This window comes from Ictidomys tridecemlineatus, chromosome 7, assembly GCF_052094955.1.
Source record: "Ictidomys tridecemlineatus isolate mIctTri1 chromosome 7, mIctTri1.hap1, whole genome shotgun sequence".
In the NCBI taxonomy this organism is placed as follows: Eukaryota; Metazoa; Chordata; class Mammalia; order Rodentia; family Sciuridae; genus Ictidomys; species Ictidomys tridecemlineatus.
In genome coordinates this window covers 10,551,306-10,569,480 of record NC_135483.1, presented here as the reverse complement: position 1 = coordinate 10,569,480, position 18,175 = coordinate 10,551,306, and the positions used below count along the sequence as shown (strand labels likewise).

The 18,175-nt window shown below is 41.3% G+C and overlaps 1 protein-coding gene across 4 annotated transcripts in view; it reads right to left on the bottom strand.

Annotated features, from left to right (window-relative positions):
- Window positions 1-18,175, bottom strand: part of Adcy8 (adenylate cyclase 8) — a 216,573-nt gene that overhangs the window by 94,350 nt on the left and 104,048 nt on the right. For all 4 annotated transcript variants that reach the window (XM_021724125.2, XM_078016706.1, XM_005316148.4 and 1 more), the window contains exons 6-7: window positions 12,815-12,973; window positions 8,323-8,593 (exon numbers count right to left, since the gene is read on the bottom strand). In XM_021724125.2, the coding sequence (XP_021579800.1) occupies window positions 8,323-8,593; window positions 12,815-12,973 (430 nt within the window). The remainder of the gene's footprint in view (window positions 1-8,322; window positions 8,594-12,814; window positions 12,974-18,175) is intronic.

Genomic DNA, 18,175 nt, shown 5'->3' with positions numbered 1-18,175 from the left:
CGGCTGTGGGGTAACCAGAGGCCGTGTGCCATATGTTTGCCAAGCGGAAATGCACATTTCCAGATCTGTAATGCTACAGGAGCTCCACCCTCACATCCACTTTTATCTCTTCCACCTAAATCTACCCCAGAAGCTTCCGAGAAAGGAAGGGTAATTAGTCAAAGTTAATGGGTCAGATTGCCTACTTAATTCACTCAACACTCCCTGGAAGGCTTCAGATCCACTTGTCTTTCTGAACAGAGTGAAGAACCAGACCCCTCCAATGACTCTCCCTGGCTGAACCTCACCGCTCTCTTCAGTGTCAGGGCTGAGGACAGCCTGGGGAGTTTTTCTGTCAGAGAAAGCCACGTCACCCGAGCAGTGCAGAGTGGCTTCTGGGAGGTTTCCAAAGCCTTCCCCGATCTCGACTCTCAGCCTGCGGGTGTCCCATCCAATGAACATTAAAACGTAATCTGATGTTAAAATCATTAAAAACAAATTACCTATGGAGGAAAAACTTGCCTCTAGTTTTCTGCATACTGAGATGGAAGACGAACAATTAGATGCAGGGAGCTTATCAAAGAAGCATAAACCTTTCCTTGAAGACCTACAATATCCAACACTGTAGGTGCTTCATGGGCAAAGAGAAGCCTGTGTTCTGGCCTTGAGCAGCAGCAAGCCAGGCCAAGATGCCAGATTTGCTCTTCCCTTTCTGGGGTCTCCTTTCCTGGCTTAATGCCTCCTCTAGATCTCAGCTTAAGTATCACTTTCTTGGGCAGGCCTTCCCTGATCCCTTCAGGTCGATTTTCCCTCCTCCACTGCACTGTCCTGTTGTAATCAGAGCAAGGGCCACACTGAGCCTATGGACCCGTTAGAAACCACTGGCTGGCAAGGTCCCCAACACTGGGACTGCCTTCCTCCTCCCTCTCGCTCCATTACCAGCACCATCCCTGGCAGGTTGTAGCTACTCAATCAGCAGGTCATGAATGAATGAATGGGCAAATGAGCATCTTGAAGGGAATGGCTTGCCCAAATTGATAGAAATAAAATGAGTTTGAGTTTAGCAAGTTCTTTTTAGTGTGTGTATGTATATGCACACAAAAAAAGCGCATGCCACTGAGATTGCATCCTCATCTTTAGGGACAGAAACAGGAAGGAAAAAAACAAAACCAATCCAGGAATCACTATTTACCCAAGATCACAAAACTCATAGCCTAAACCACTACTACCCAGTTAACTATGAGGAACCTGGGGAGCAGCAAAGGGTCCCCATGAGGGCTTTAATCAGACAGGGATTAGATGAGAATTCTCCCTTTTATTCCAATGGATGCAGAGAACAGGATGTAAGAAAGTCCCAGCTGGGATTGGTGAAGACACAGTGACCTAAATAAGTTCTTATATACTGCTGGCCCCCCTAGCCAGCCCCTCTCTTCACATTTCTTCTCTTAGTGGTCCCAACACTTTCCAATTCAAGTGGGACTAAATCAAATGCTGTTCATTTGTTTGATCCCTAGGCAGACATAAGAGACTGCCAAACTTGGCTTTTTTCTACGCAGTCATCATACCAAGATACTCAGGGGATGAGCAGCCACTGGTAAGAGGGGACTTCTAAAATTTACCTGGAGGAGATTCTGATCATTTCCTGGAGCTGTCATAGAAAAATTTCTAAATAGTCCTGGTGAGCTAGTAACTCAGAGGTAAATACCTTTCAGAGGAGGTCTACGCACACACACACATACACACACAACACATATAAACACATACCACATGCACACACATACATGCATACTGTACATATACACAGACATGAATATGTATATTCATACATGCCATAAGTACATAGACACATCCCACTCATACTCACACATACACACACACACACACACACACACCCACCACATAAGTTTACACACATGCCACACATACACCTGAGATGAAGTGACTTGGAAACAAGTTAAAAGTAGAAACTCAGCATATATTCAATTATATATCCTTCAAGGAATTAATTGTCTCTCTGAATCCCAACTTTCCTGTTTTAAACAAAATGCATCACATTTACCCTGAAGGGCTGGTGTTTGAATTAGTGGAAAGGACGTACCTGATGCTCTGACATGGTACGTCCCAAAGCATCCTCACTTATTAGCATCAGTGACCTTGTGGATTTTACCTGTACCCAGGCAGTGAAGCCCAGTTGCTTCCCATGTGTTGTATGGAATGGAGACATTCTATTTTTGTTTATAATCCAAAGTACACATGTTGGCTTCAAGTTCACAAAGCCAATCTGTTGTGTTGGAAAGACTAAAGGATACACAGAGCTACCAGAAATGTACTCTTCTCCCTGTGACTCTTACAAGGGCTGGAGGAGTAATGAACTGTTGAGAGCCACAGCCGAAGGGGCCCCAGCAAACTTCCAGCTGCCAGCAAACTTTCAGAATGCCAGCTGATGATTGGCTCACAGCGGCCCCAGGAACATCTAGCTGATTGGCTCCTCTGCGGTGATGCTCATTGGGCTGTTTCCCCATACTGGCCACCAATGCCGAAGTCTGGCTGGGCACAATTCAGGAGCCACTTGTCAAAAGAAACGAACTTTATTTTTAGAACCACACACACCAAACAAAACAGCTCCTCAGGAAAAACCCTCAGAGCCCAACTGCCACCACCGGCTTCCCACAATCCTCTCACCCCCACACCAGCCTCTCCACCTCCCACAATCCTCCTGCTCTTGAGGCCAATTGGCTGGGTTGCGTGGGCGGAGCCAAAGAAGTCCCCCAATGAGCATCACCGCAGAGGAGCCAATCAGCTACATGTTGCTGGGGCCGCTGTGAGCCAATCATCAGCTAGCAGTCTGAAGGGCAGGGAAACAGCCCAATGAACATCACCGCAGAGGAGCCAATCAGCTACATGTTGCTGGGGCCGCTGTGAGCCAATCATCAGCTGGCAGTCTGAAGGGCAGGGAAACAGCCCAATGAACATCACCGCAGAGGAGCCAATCAGCTAGATGTTGCTGGGGCCGCTGTGAGCCAATCATCAGCTGGCAGTCTGAAGGGCAGGGAAACAGCCCAATGAACATCACCGCAGAGGAGCCAATCAGCTAGATGTTGCTGGGGCCGCTGTGAGCCAATCATCAGCTGGCAGTCTGAAAGTTTGCTGGCAGCTGGAAGTTTGCTGGGGGCCCTTCGGCTGTGGCTCTCAACATTGGGCCCCAGCAATGAACGGAGGGAGGCCTGGACTCCAAGGCCAGGAGGCACGTGACAGGCACAGAGGGGATGAAGGTGACAACTCCACACACATCGGGGACAGACGACGGGCTCCGAAAAGCATGAGTGATCCCACCTCTCTTGGCATCTCACTTATCTTAAAATCTAGTTTAAATGATTACTTCTGTCACACAATGAATTTTGTAGCTACGTAAATGCCTCCCTTGTTATCCTCTGTAAATCATGGGTCTAAGCAGCATTTTGTCTGATAATGCCACTCTTATCCCCTGCAATTCACTCCCCACAGGGCCGCCAACGTGGTCTCTTAAAATATAAATCAGATCATGTTACAGCCCTGCTTAAAACCTTTCTGTCACTCCCCTTGGAGTAAAACACAAACTCCACCAACCTGATCCCATCTGCTTCGGCTTCGGCAGATGCCCCTTCCTTCCCTGTTCACCAAGCTCCGGCCACACGTTCCTTTTGCTCTTCTAACACACTAAACTGTTCTCTACTTCAGGGCCTTTGCACTGGCTATCTTTCCTCTGTGTAGAAGGCTCTGGTCCTGGTTATCTGCATGCAGGCCCCTTCAGTACTCAGAGGGAACATGCAGACAGGTGTTCTCTGACAGTCCCACCTGCAGCACTCTGTTTGCCCTCCTGGCTATTTGCCTTGTTTCCTTCTTAGCACTCACCTGTTTTAACAATTTTCCACAGTCACCTTGCCCCTGAAATGTCACTTCCTGGAGGACAGGGACCCCGTCTGTCTTTTCACTACTGGATCCCAGCAACTAAAATATCCAGTACCTGGTGAATCTCCTGTGAGCAAGAGCTCAATGCCAGCAGCAGACTTCAGTCAAAAAATGCACGAGAAGGGTAAAATATAGTCACTCAGTCCTCGCTTCATGCCCAACTTTGTTTTTTATTCAGAGATTCTAATAATCTACACTTGGAATTTCTGGATATCTTGTTTCAAATATGAAAGATTTCCCTCTCGGTCTACTTCAACTACCCACTTCTATCTTGTAATCTTGAATTCCTAGTCTACTTGTGACTACACACTTCTTGTGTTCTGACTTTCTGACTTTCATTCCATTTAGAGGCTCTGGGCGTGGGGATCCTCCCTGGTAACCAAGCCTTGGTTCCTTGCTCCAGGAAAACAAGGCACGGCATTGATGGGCAGGGGATCCACATGTCCCAGGAGCCAGGGGTGCAAAGCATGCTTGCTTAGGCTGCCCCTGAACCACTGGGACGCTGGAGTCTATCTGGACAGGATAATAGGACATGGAGGTGCCTGACACAAAATGCTTGGCAAAGATAGGGAGTGGGAGACTCACAGGAGGAATCCACAATCATTCCTAACGACTTTTCTTGTTCCTCCAACCCACTGATGGACTGCTGAAATGGGTAGGAGGGAGGGGACAGAAATGGAGTTGGAGTTCTTGGATACCCAGAGCTCTTTCTACCAACTATGACAACCTGTCTTCTGTCTTCTATGGGAGGCCATCCTTGCACGTGGTTTGAGTTATCTCCCCGGCTTGGTGAGAGGCGCTTAGACACAGCTGTGTCAGAGCTTTCCCCACCCTTCTCCAGGTCTGAGGGCTTGTCCATGCAGAGGTGTGTCTGGCCACTGCCCCGAAGACCCAATTGTCGTCCCTGACCTTGGGATGCTGCCCCCCCTTAACCTTCATTGGATGGGATTTTCCCCCGGAATTTTTTGTTTCCCAATAAAATTCCACTCCCTGGCGTGTTCTCTCTCTCTCACTAGCCTCTTCAGTAAATCTCGCCACTACAATAGGTGGCTGGAGGCTGGAGCTAGGAGGAGCCGTCCTGGAGCTGGTTTAAAGGTCATTAGAGTCTTGTCTCTTTAATTTAAAACTCCCTAGCGTTTTCTCAGGATTCAAACCTTCTTTCATGAAGCCAGCGTGGGTCAGGGCTAAAGTCTTCATCATCTCATCAAATCTGCCTCTTTCCAGGGATGTTCTTCAATCTAGTTCCAATGGGCAGCTTTCAGTCTTCATCTTATTGGGCTTTTTGGCTACATTTAACTCTACTGATGGTGCCCAGTCTCAAAATGCTCTACCCACGAGGCCTTCATGGCACTGCACTCTCTTCTGATCACTGTGACTGCTTCTCTCTGTGTCAAGGCATCTTCCTTCTCTTTTACCTTCCATCTGCTGTTCCTCGAGGTCTGCCCCATGCCTCATTTCCTAACTTGGTGACCTGTGGTAGCTCTCTGGGCTTCTACCAGCACTCAAATTCTGGTGAGGACCAGAGCCACAGATATGTCCCTCACACACTTGTTTTATGGCTCAGCTTCAAAAGTGTATGCAAAGCACCTTCTAGATCTCTCTAGATCTCTCTCTCCAGCATCTCAAGCCAACATGACCCAACCAAATTCCTAGTCTTCCCTTCCCACCTTCCATCTACTCCAGTACTGCTCATTCAGCTAGCATCTCTGTCGTCTAGCCAGACACGCATGCAAGAAACCTAGAAGCCAAACCTCATTGGGTTTTCACCCTTGCCACCCACATCCATCATCCCATCCATCCAACAAACTTAAACCAAGTCATGATTTACAAGTTATTATTCTAATTATGGGATAAACAGTGCTGGGGACTACAGATATAATTTATGTCTTCATGAAGCAAGTGTAATACTGACTGATCTTACCACTAAAATGTTTCTTTTCTTTGACTCTCCTTTCTCTCTCTCTCTCACTGACCATAGTTGGCATTAAATAGATGCTCAATTAATCCTTATTGAAAAAATGATGACATAGTATGTAACTATCTGAGCATCTGTTGTACACAGAGCTTGGAATATGACACAGCAATCTGATGTCATTAAAATTATTTCTTAGTGCACACTGTGAATCAATAGAAACCAAAACATCTGGCCAATTTAGCTGGAAAATCCCCAAAGAAACATTAATATGTTTTATCTGTGTTATGCAAACATTCAGATGATCTGGGCTTACGGGGAATTGACTGGGGGTGTTGGCACAGCATGGGCTCAGCCAGACCAGTCTTGATCTTTTCCAGGGATATATTAGGTTTGAATTGTACATATGGCTTACTGGCTTCTCGAGTTAAGCTTAAGCACAAACCCCAAACAGTGGTGATCATTTTAACTGGTTGAATCATTACCAAAATGCTTTTAGTGTTATGTGGTTATTTATGAACATCAGTACACATTTGCTGGTTCTTAAATCTGAAGACAACAAAATGAATTGAGATCATTTGTGCAGAAGATAGTACAAATGGATTATATCCAAGCAAACTCAGACATCATAAGAAATACACAATATGCTTAAAAACCAAGATTAATATGACTAATATGACAACTTCTATAATAACTATTTGATGACATCTTTAGGAAATCAGCAAACATTTTTTTTCAATTATTATATAATTTTGTCAGATCCATTGATAAATCATGAATCTAAGCTCCTCCATGTTTCTCTTCTTGGTTCTCAATTATTAGTCTCAAGGTTAGGTACAACTGGCATTAGAAAATAAGGAATTATTTCAAATCTCACAACCAGCTGAAATAGACAGAGTTTTCCAAAGGAAAATTAAAATCAAAATAACCAAGAAAGAGAATTTTATGCAAAATTATCAATGTATTCAGGGTGGAGCAGGCATTGGCTTCTCTCTAACCTGCATTCAAGCTCAAGATTATAAAAGGTAGAAGAAACAAGGAGGGCATTGTCAGCTGGTCATGCATTATATTATATGACACCAAGTTGCACCATGCATACCAATTCAGGCATGGAAAGAAATAGTCACTAAATCAGTGATGACTTGTGTGGGCCTTCCTTATAATTTTTTGGAAAATTAAACAATCACACAAGAGGAGTGAAGACCTTCACTAGTAGGATAGACTTTTGGGTTCAATCTGCAGTTTTTCTTAGTGGAATCTGACCCATGCATTCTCTTACAGCTCCTTCTCACAGAACTGGATGGAGACTTCATTTAACCTGGCCTCTGTGTTCCCCATCAATCTCTCCAATGCAGAATGAAGAGGGAAGACTTTCAACCTTTTAACCTTTTCCACTTTAAATGTCTTTAAGCAGACAGATACTTCTCATCTACATTTAATGAGAAATAGTCAGATCTATAGATGTAAAAACCTCATCTTCAATGCTTTCATAGAACTTCAGACACTATTGGTTTGATTTGTTTACGTTATAGTGTCTCAGCTTCTGCATGGCTCAGGAGCATGTCAGGAACTGTTGGACAGATAAGTCTTACATATTGGCATTTTTCATTTGTTCCTTTTTGAAAAAGTACAGCATCATTGCGCCATTTTGCAAACATTCAACCACATGTGCTCTGTCTAAATGGACAAAGGGAAAACCCATATTAGAGCAGGTGCTTTGCTGATGCTCTGAACAGGTGCTCTGGGCAGGAGAGAATCCCTCTCTTTACCTTGACCCTTGACTTTCCTCAGCCTCAGTTCTCAAATGCCTCACGGAGACGTAAGCATATCATTGGGTTTAATGTGATGCTGACATTTGAAGAAATGATTTGTTAAACTAATTCTGGTTATTAGTTATTTACTCTTTATGTACTGAATGTAGCCCTGTACTTCACACAAGATGTCAATCAAAGCTATGGAAATACAGAATGATGTGGGTGGCTTTGGAATTGCATGCTACTCTTAAAATCCTTTACTATGAATTTGAACCCCAGTTGATGCTACTTTTATATTCCCAAGTCAGTGGTACCTTCCTAATATTGAGTCTAAGAAGGCAACTCAGAACTGTGGACTGCCATCTGCATATAAAGGGACATTCTCCTGTACTTGATCATCTCTGTTAGTTTAATAATATTAGGCTTCTCTTTTCCAACATGAGTGATTTTCCCCCCTTTGGTAAAATTGCAATTCAGCCTCACATGACATTTATTTTTAACTAGGTTAAAAAAAAAAGAAAAGGAAGAAGGTGTCACAAACTGGCATTTCTGCTATTTCCTGAAATTGCATACATAGGTTAATTCTGTCCCGAGGAGATATGTTTATCACTTGCAATTATGGTGCTCAGTGAGAAAAGGTTAAAGATGAATCTGCTTTCTGAAGACATCAGGTTGGAAGTGCATCCAAGCATGCATTTGCAGCTAAGCAGAAAGAGGAAGAGCACTTACATTCTGTTTCCCCACAATGTTATCAAAGGGGAGTTCTGGGCTCCAGGATCCTTCTGTGAAAGTTGCCCCACTGTTCCTTCTGTCTGAGGAGCTCACTGACTCCTTGACAATGTCTTCAGGCAAGGACAGCAGGCTTTCCTCAGGCTGCTTAATCAAATAGGTCTCTATATTATGCTTCCTCAAGAATTCATTCCTCTCCTTGCCATGACCCTCTTCCACGTTATAGTCACCGTTGAGGCAGTCCAGCGTGGCTTTGGAGATGTGAATCCTCCTGTGTGTACAAAGCACAGGACATTATGCACAGGTCATGATGTCCTGTGCAAACCAACATCTGGGGTACTTTGAGACACATTTTCAAATCAATACTTGTTGCCTTAAGAAAACAAAACCAAACAAAAGAGATGTATAAGCATAAATCCATGAGCAGTTATTGTGCAAACCATCTTGGAACTTCTCCGATCATTTCACTTTCCATACACTTGGGCCAGTTTTGCCACTTTGTCAAAAAACATCTTGAAAGCAGTGGTGAGTTTTGTAAGTCCATAGGGCTACACAGAGGATCTTTTGGAGAAAACCACATAAGATACAATTTGTCCATAACATGCATTGCAAGGAGCAGAGAACAAAAGCTGCAGATACATGCAGGCTGGCAGTTGGCAAGGATCATTTGAGTTATTTTTTTTAAGCAAAATTATATACTACAAGAGGCTTGAGCATCAAACTTGATTTGTGGAAACTGCTATATGTTGTTGTGGGAAACAGTTTCGTTTCACATAACTGTCTAACTCAATTAGATAATGTATTACTCTGTCCTGTGGTCTGGGTGGACCAGCAAATGAGTTAGAAACATGGACTGGATTCAAGCCCCAGCTCTTTGACTTGCTAGTTGAGGGATCTTGAGAAATTATTAACTTTCTGAGTCCATTTTCTCACCCAAGTGCTATTTTGAATGAGTGAATGAATAAGGTGGATGCTTAATTCTTTGCTTGGCTTTTGTGATTCTAGAAACAATATATCCAAAGAACAATGAAGTTTTTTTTTCTTTTTTTAAGTTTTAATTCTGGAGGGTGGCATTTCCAAATGCATTTTTTCTTTCAGTACTCTCTACATCCCCTCTCATCCTGCAACCCTATAAGCAGGAGCTTTTAGAGAGGGTAATTCTTTGTAAAGTATAGGTAAAAAAAAAACAAAAAAAAAACTACAAACAATGCATTTCTGATCATTTAAGGCACATTTTCTACATATTTCAAACAAGTATCCTTATGCATATTTATGTCAAGTGCAATATGTTAAAAATAAACATGTGAAAGATAGTAGATGTTTCCTGAGAAATATGGTGAATAAGTACAAAATATTCTCATAACGCGAGGTGTAGAAGTGTAGGTACTTGCATGTTAATGTGGGAGGATGACAAATTGTTTGACCTCCATGAAGTCAAAGTCCTAGTTGACTTCCCCAGGTCAAGTTCAGATTTAGGTTACTGCAAGGCTGCTGCCTTTTTCTCTTGGGCAAAATGAACTTCCTAAAAGGTTTTATAAAGTTTATTAGGTGATTTTCTTTTAAAATAACTAAGTTAAATAGCAACTTTGTTTGACATTTCATCTGGATTCTACACTTTATTACTATTCTGTTGGTGTTCAAGGGGACTAATATTTGCATATACTAAATCAATATTATGTTTTCAGTAGTGAGAGGCATCTTAGCCTTCACTTATTACTGATTCTTCTGCTGAAGTTCTAATCAATATACACTGAAATGTTTTGATAGAAACTGGATTGAAGATGTTTCTTTCCATCTTCATACTAATGTGATCTTTGTGGTGAGGCATTTGAAGAGATGAGAATCTGGTGATTGCATTTTCCTCTGAGGAAAAGAATAATTTCTTAGCAAATATTCTCATACATTGAATGTCAGGTAAGCCTGACATTTTCTGATAATTTTAAATGCCAGGATATAATAGTAATAGTCACGATAGTAAATAAGATCTAATGATCATACAACAATTACTTTACATAAATGTTATTCTGCAGCCAAAGGTATTACTATATCCTTGGCTCCATGGAATATTGCACATAATTTCCATTCTTCAAATGGCCCTAGGTGATAGACATTTATTTATTTATTTATTTCTCCTTATTCAGTTGGTAAAATGGACCAGGGACAATGAGTATATATCTGACCAAAAGCCCTATCAAGAGGTTAGTAGCAGTGCTGGGTTGACACAAGGACTTTTACTTTCAGGATCTCTCTGAGATCCTGTAACTGAATCATGTGGTCATTATTGGAATCACAAGCACAAGAAATATCTACAGGACAAAGGACTTCATATGCATTATCTGACTTAACAAAAGCTTGAGAACAGTGATTTTTGAAGTGAAGACCAGAGCTATCACCATCACCTGGGATCTTGTTCAGAAGACACATTGTTGGGTCGTCCCCAGACACAGAATCAGAAACAACTCTGAGCATGGAGCTCAGCAATCCATGGCTTAACATGCCCTCTTGTGAAATGCACACCAGGCGAGAGAACCATTGCTTTAGAAGACCAGGGTTCAGGGAGGTTAAAGAACCAGCGATTTAAAAAGAAGAAAATCATAATTCAAAATAGTCTCAACCCATGGAGAGTTTGGAGACCTGTTTTGCTCTCCTGCATTCTGCATATGGGCACATCCCATGCTGAAGCAGAGCTGGATATTGTAGAGAAGCTTTTTATAGGTTGATAGTGTTTTCAATCCAACTCTACAGTAAAGAAAATGGGCAGGGAGATGAAAACACTTGCCCAACTCTTATAACCACTGGGAAACATGGAGTTCAAACTCAGAACTTGTGATTTAAACCTAGTAATTGTTCTGTTTCTAAATACTACTGAGAATATTCACTGAAGTGGACACCGGATGTCAAAGCAGTATTCCTCAAACCCTCAAAGTTGCGTTCTAGGGTTTGCAAAGGGAATCTGAATGGGCATTCCCCAGTCAGTGATTCTTTGAAGACAGAGGCTTGGACACATATACAGATTGTCTATCTGGTTTGCTCAAACTGAGCAGTTACTTGTAGGAAAAATCCCAAGGAATTTAAGGATTTAAGAAATCCAGGGGTGACACGCCAAGATTAATTCAGTTCTATATGTGTATGACCCTTCGTGAGAGCAGAAACTGGCATGGGCACGTCCCTGCAGGGCCTACAGAATGCTCCTCATCAGTGGCCCAGGGAGTCAGTCCTCAGGAGAGGCCTTTGAGGAGTAAGCCCATTTAGTAGATGAAGACGCGCTCTTGAGGCGGGGAGAAACTCACGAGGTACCACATCGTATCATCTCTCTCTTTGCAGTGAAATAATTAAGACTCAGAAGATTTAAAATACTGGCCTCAGCTCAGGTACCATGGATACATGCCGTGTTTACTAAAATCTACTTCTAGGTGTTGTACATGCTTCACATAAATTGCTGAAGATAACAGAGCTTAACATGAGGCAGTGTGGGGACCCTAGTTCCACTGATTCCACCTCCTATAGTCTTTTTTTCTTTAAACCATGATTTTATAATACCTGATGCTAAATACAATTAGTAAAGAATGATGAGAGATCCCAGAGAAATCTGAGATTCCAAAGCCAGAGCTAGTAGGTAGGGAAAGGGATATGTACAAGTTCACCAAAATGTCTCTCTCTCTCTCTCTCTCTCTCTCTCTCTCTCTCTCTCTCTCTCTCTCTCTCTCTCTCTTTCTATCTATCTATCATCTGTCTTCTCTTAGAAAGGGTGGCACTGGGGGCTAGGTTTGTGGCTCAGGGGTAAGTGCTCGCCTAGCATGCACGAGGCACTGGGTTCGATCCTCAGCACCACATAAATGTAAAATAAAGAAATTGTGTCCACCTAAAACTTAAGAATAAATATTTTTTTTAAAAAAGTAAGGGTGGCACTGACTGATGTATATTGGAGACCTTATTAATTCCAATCTGTGTAAACAGAATCAATACAATTTATCGAGGCTCTTTGGCCTTTTCGGGCCACTACCATCTTTAGGGGTTTGAGCCTAAGAACCTGCCAGCTGAAGTTTGATTGCAGGTAAGTTTCCAAGGTAGGCACTGAATTTCCAGAACTGAACTCTGGTCATAGATACATAAACTGTCAGGAGGTCTTGACCTTGGCTGCTTGATTTAAGAACAGATTCTGCACAATTCTGTTACAGATGATCAGCATGGGGTCTGGATACCAGAATTTAAAAACTGTTTGGTGATTTCAGTGTGCAGCCAAGTCTCAGAACCAATGCTGTGCAGGGAAGAGACCTGAGCACCCCCGTGCTGTCCCACCACACTTATTGCCTCTGAGGTGATTTATTGGATTTGGAGGACTAATAGTGTATAAGGCTTCAATGTATATTGGTCTCCTCCCAAATAATTGCTCCTTTGATCTGTACCTCTGAACTCTGTGCATAGGAAGCTGCTCTCACAAAGTTAGTAAATCACAAGGGTTAAGCAAGAAAAGATCTTTTCTTTGGCTTACCCAGGGATTCCTCCAGATTCGAGCTTGTTTGCAATGTCCACATCCCAAGACCAGACGTCGAACTGCCATTTCCTCAGGCCCAACACGCCACATAGCACTGAGCCCGAATGGATTCCTATCCGCATGTCAACGTCATGCTTCGTCCTTGACCGCACGTACCTGTTTACATGGGTGAAGGGGAGACATACTCTTAATGTCAAAGTGAGCATCCTGGGTCCCTGGTGGCAATCCCAAGTTTTTCCTACTCCATAAATTCATCCCATGCCCATTCAAGTGTTACCTCTCCCATAAAGCTATTTTGGGTTCTTTGGTAATTGGAACGGTTCTCTTTGTCCCCTGAACATGATTAACCTTTGATTTACAATTTTAAGTGCTTTTATAACCTCTCAAACCTACTCTGCAATCTCTGTTTCAGGGAATGGTTCCTGCATCTTTTCTTCCTCATGGTAAATACACCTGGAGCAGATCATTGTTCTGCCCTTTATTACACATTCCATTTCTAAACAAAACTTTTATGGTTTTCTTCTTGGTAGTTCTTCTGTGAATGTTTTTATTTAGGACAACAAGTTGCCTCAGACTGGGATCCGTGCCTCATCCCCATCTCTTCCATTCCATAGTTACCAGAGGTGCCTTCTAAACATGAATGTGACCTCATGACTTCATCAATTCCTGTTTTTGAATTTTCCCTGACCTCTACTACCTAGAGCAGTGGTCTCTGAAACTGCTCACCTCTGAGGGCCCAACAAGGTCACCCATGAAAATGAAGGAAGAAAAGGCTCAACTTCCATTCACAGCATTCCACCCCCCTGTCCCGCCCCCAAACCTTGCAAAAGCTTTATTAAAATTTGATCATAGCAGCCGTACAGGGTCCCTGCTGGTGACCTCTGTAGGCATCTTGAGAAAGAGGACTCCATGCTACTGTGGAGGACTGGATCCAGGCACATGCGGCCTTCTGTTCTTCCAGAGCATTTTAAACAATTTTAGTTTATGGTTAAACGTTGAAATAAAATGATTAGGAAGACCTTCACAGCCACAGAAAGTGCACTTCAAAATGCTTAAAAGAGATCTAAACTTATGTTATCTTTTTTCTCTGACCAAAAAGATAAATTTTCCAAATTTGCTGACTTCCATGCTAATGAGTTACCATTAATATTCCCTTTAGCAAATATTTGAAAAACAATCACTTGCTTAATTTGTTTCTTCAAACTCAGATGGCAGTTTAAGACTGTGTGAGAAAGTAACCAGTTTCCAACATAAATTGGTGCTCTGAAAAGAGCACTTTAAAAATGGGCATGTTTTCATGTTTATAGGAATTTTGTTGTCAAAGTTGTGATGTTTTATCATCTATCAAAATCTCAGAGCTGTTCAGCTATTAACCTATTGAAAAAAATCTTACAAATGAGAGATTGGGCAAAGCCTAAGAATATAAAAATGTAATTGTTTGGTAAGGAACTTGTAAGAATAACTGACAGATGTCAAAGGAGAAGAAAATTTTTCAGCCAGACTTACATAGCACTTTGGTGTGATTGATTAGTCTCCTGAAAGGGATGCATGAATCTTACCCAAGATCTGATATATCTAGATCTCTCTCTCTCTCTCTCTCTCTCTCTCTCTCTCTCTCTCTCTCTCTCTATCTCTCTATCTCTCTCTCTCTCTCTCTCTATATATATATATATATATAGATAGATAGATAGATAGATATCTGTTCCTGAGAGCTTTTAAAGCTATATATAAAAATAAATTGAAGTTGTAACCTGACCTTTACTGTACTGTATCACAAACTACACATAGTCCCCAAATTTTGATAAGGATTTTGTAACTTTATGAACACTATACAAGTGATATGTATTCAGTATGGCAAAGTGGAATCCACACTTTGGATTCTGAATTTTGATCTTTTCCTGGGCTAACCATATGTGATATGATCATTTCTTGCAAATGGGCAGCAGTTCAAGCAGCCACTCCCTGTCACACACAGAATCAGGAGGGTAAGCACAGAGCTCTCAACAGTGTACTGTGTTGCAAAGCTGTAGCGCTTGATAGGTCAGGTGTACTCTATTATCTTGATAGTTGTATTTTCCATTAACTTGGTAGTTATGCATTCCATTAATGATATTTTCAATTTACAACGGGTTTACTGATATATAATCCCATCACAAGTGGAGGAGTGGAGGATAAAAATTTAAAAAATAAATATGTTCTTTTAACACATTTCTCTCACTAAAAAAATGGGGAAAGCAAAAAGATTTTTGTATTTGCATTAAATTGAAAGTATTAAGTCCTTATGATGCATTAAAATCTATCTTTCATATATTTTATATTATATTCATATACTTAAAATAGAGACCATTTTATAAATATAATATATATAATATAATATATAAAATACAATATAAAATATAATACAATATAAAAATACAATCAATAAATTATCACACAGCACATCTTTGTGTAGTTTTATTAATAAAGATAGGGGTTCAAAATATTTAGACACCATTGGTCTATAAGATAAAATTTGAAAATTGCCAGTGGCCCCCAACGTGCTTCATGATCCATCCCATGCCTCTATCATTGCTCTCGATATCATGCACATATTGCACTCCAGCCATCCAAACCTCCACACACTGCCTGAGCTCTGGGTTCTTCTCCACTCTCTGGGCCTTGATGTGCCTTTAGTCTGAAATGTTCTTTGTTTATTCAATGGAATGAAGCTCCTACTCATGTTTTAGTAAAACCTGGCTATAACTTTGCCAAGCACTTACCCTGACCCCCAGGTCTGGAGTATGTGCCTTTCCCAGTTCTCTCATTGTATCCTCAGCGAACAATTCCAGGAGCTGCTTTATAGTCTTCTGTTTCCTCTGAACTGAAAATGGAGACTTTTGACTCCTCATATTCTCCTCCTAACACTGCACTAATTATGACTCTTGCTAAGACTCATTAAATGCTTTTTTTTTTTTTGCTTTAGTTTTTGATGATATTGGGAATTGAATCCAGGGCCTCACCCATGCTAGGCAAATGGTTTGTTGCTGAACTACATCCCCTTCTCTCATAAATACTTATCGAGTGGGTGGATGGATGGGTGTCCAAAAGTCTTTATTCATGTCCCCATATCCAAGCTCTTTGATAAAATGTATAAGTCCCTTGAAGGCAATATTTCAGTATGTTATGGTTTCGATGTGAGATGTCCCCCAAAAGCTCATGAGTGAGAGAATGCAAGAAGGTTTAGAGGAGAAATGATTGAGTTATGGGAGCCTAAACCCAATCAGTGTATTGATCCCCTGATGGAATTAACTGAGCAGTAACTGAAGGCAGTTTGGGTGGGACTGGAAGAGGCTGGTCATTGGGAGCATGCCTTTCACGTATATATTTTGATTTTGTCAAGTGGAGTCTCTGCTTCCTGCTCATCATGTGAGCTGTTGCCCTCTTCTACACTCTTCTGCCATGATGTTCTGCATCACCTTGAGCCCTGAAGAATAGAGCCAGCCGTCTAGACTAAGACCTCTGAAACTGTGAGCCCCTAAATAAACTTTTCCTCCTCTAAAGTTGTTCTTGTTTGGCCACAGCAGTGAGAAAGTTGACTCCCAACATAGTTTGCACTGTATTAGTATCTCTCACAACTTGCAACAACATGCCTTTTTTATAGTAGGGCTTAAAAAAAGGACCCTTTTGTTCCCTTAAAAAAAAATTAAGCAAAGAAAAAAAAATGAATCATTCTATGTGCTAAACTGAATCTTTGCATTCTCTCTTCCTAGTAAGTTGTAAAATAATGCAAAGTTATTTAAACAAGAAAGTAAAGTTGAAGTGGGCTGAGAAGGGAGAAATACTGAAATAAATTATTGGAATGGCAAGCCATGAACATTAGAAAGAGTGATCATAGCTAAAAGATGTGATGAGAAAGGAAGTTCTGAGTTTCTGGGCCATTGTTTTAACTTTATCTTAAGTTAAAAAAGGATATTTACCCATTAACAATGAAAACAGCAGGGGAATTTGAAAAAACATAATTAAGGAGGAGGCAAGAGAAGAAACAGCACCCAGCACTTGAGAGATGCCTGTGAGTTTCTGATGCTCACCTAAGGATGTTCTGTGAAGTAGATGGCTGAGAGTGGTCACTGCACTGTCCATCAACTACATCCTTCATTATAGTATCCAATTTTATAGCAGGATTGACTTTCCTGAATATTTGATGCCATTTTTCACTCATGAAATGTGAGTATTAGTGTTGTGAGTCACTTCTAGACAGAAGCTTGAAGAGCCTGATCTGCCACCCTTCCCCCACCCCACCTCCCATCTGTCATCAGTCATGGAGCTTTTAGATGCAGCTTTGTTAACTCAGATCTGACCCCCCCCCATCAACCCATAATGGACATGAAATGAGTGACAATATATTCACTATTTTGAGCCACTGAGATTTTCAGAAACATTTTTTACTTCAGCATAAATAGAAGTATCCATAGGAATGAAATCTTCAATCTAAATCTACATCTTTTTTTATCACCTGGTTGTCACCATTTTGTGGTAATATCATGTACCATAATGTCAGATTACTGAGATTTTGTCTTAGTCTCTCGCTGGCTGCGTGACCTTAAGGAGGTTGTTTTACTCTGCATGCTACATTTTTTTTTGCATCTATAAGATGTTAATAATAACAATGTTGTCAAAATTACATGAATGAATATATGTAGGAAGTTTAGAACAGTGCCTGGCGGAGACTGAGGATGACTTGGATGTCTATTATTAATGAAGAGATTGCACTTACAATCTTAAATAGATTTTCTTGAGGCCTGGGAAGCAGGATTCTAGGCCTAAACTGGCACTGTTTAAACCTAACACTCTACATCTGTAGGGTGCCTGGCTTGAGATCCTGAGAAAATGGCTTAATCTGACCCCGAGCTTCATCGATTGTACAAGAAGGCTCTACCTGATTGCCTCACTCCAAGAGCTGTCGTGAGCCCCAAAGGAGATAATGGATGTTAAAGAGCTTTGCCAACTAATTGTCAGGGACTGTTCTACAGCACACTGTGCTAATATCATTAGGTAATTAACACTATACAGGGGATGCATTGGAGCATCTTAATGAAAAGATATTTATTTTTTATTTTCTTCTGTAAAATGAAAATCATAATGAAAAGACAGAAATGTCTTTACTGCACTGCTTTTCTTTTTTTAAATCTGAGATTTGACTTAAATAAAAAAATAAAATTAAAATTATGTAGAAGCAATGAATAGTGTACAGACATGATTCAGCTTTGGAAAGGCTACCCATGGTTGCTAAGAAAACCACAAAGCGTGTTTCTAGATCAGTTCTTGAAGGGAACATTCTTGAAACCAAAATGGAAATAAATCTGCTCTGAGTGACAAGTC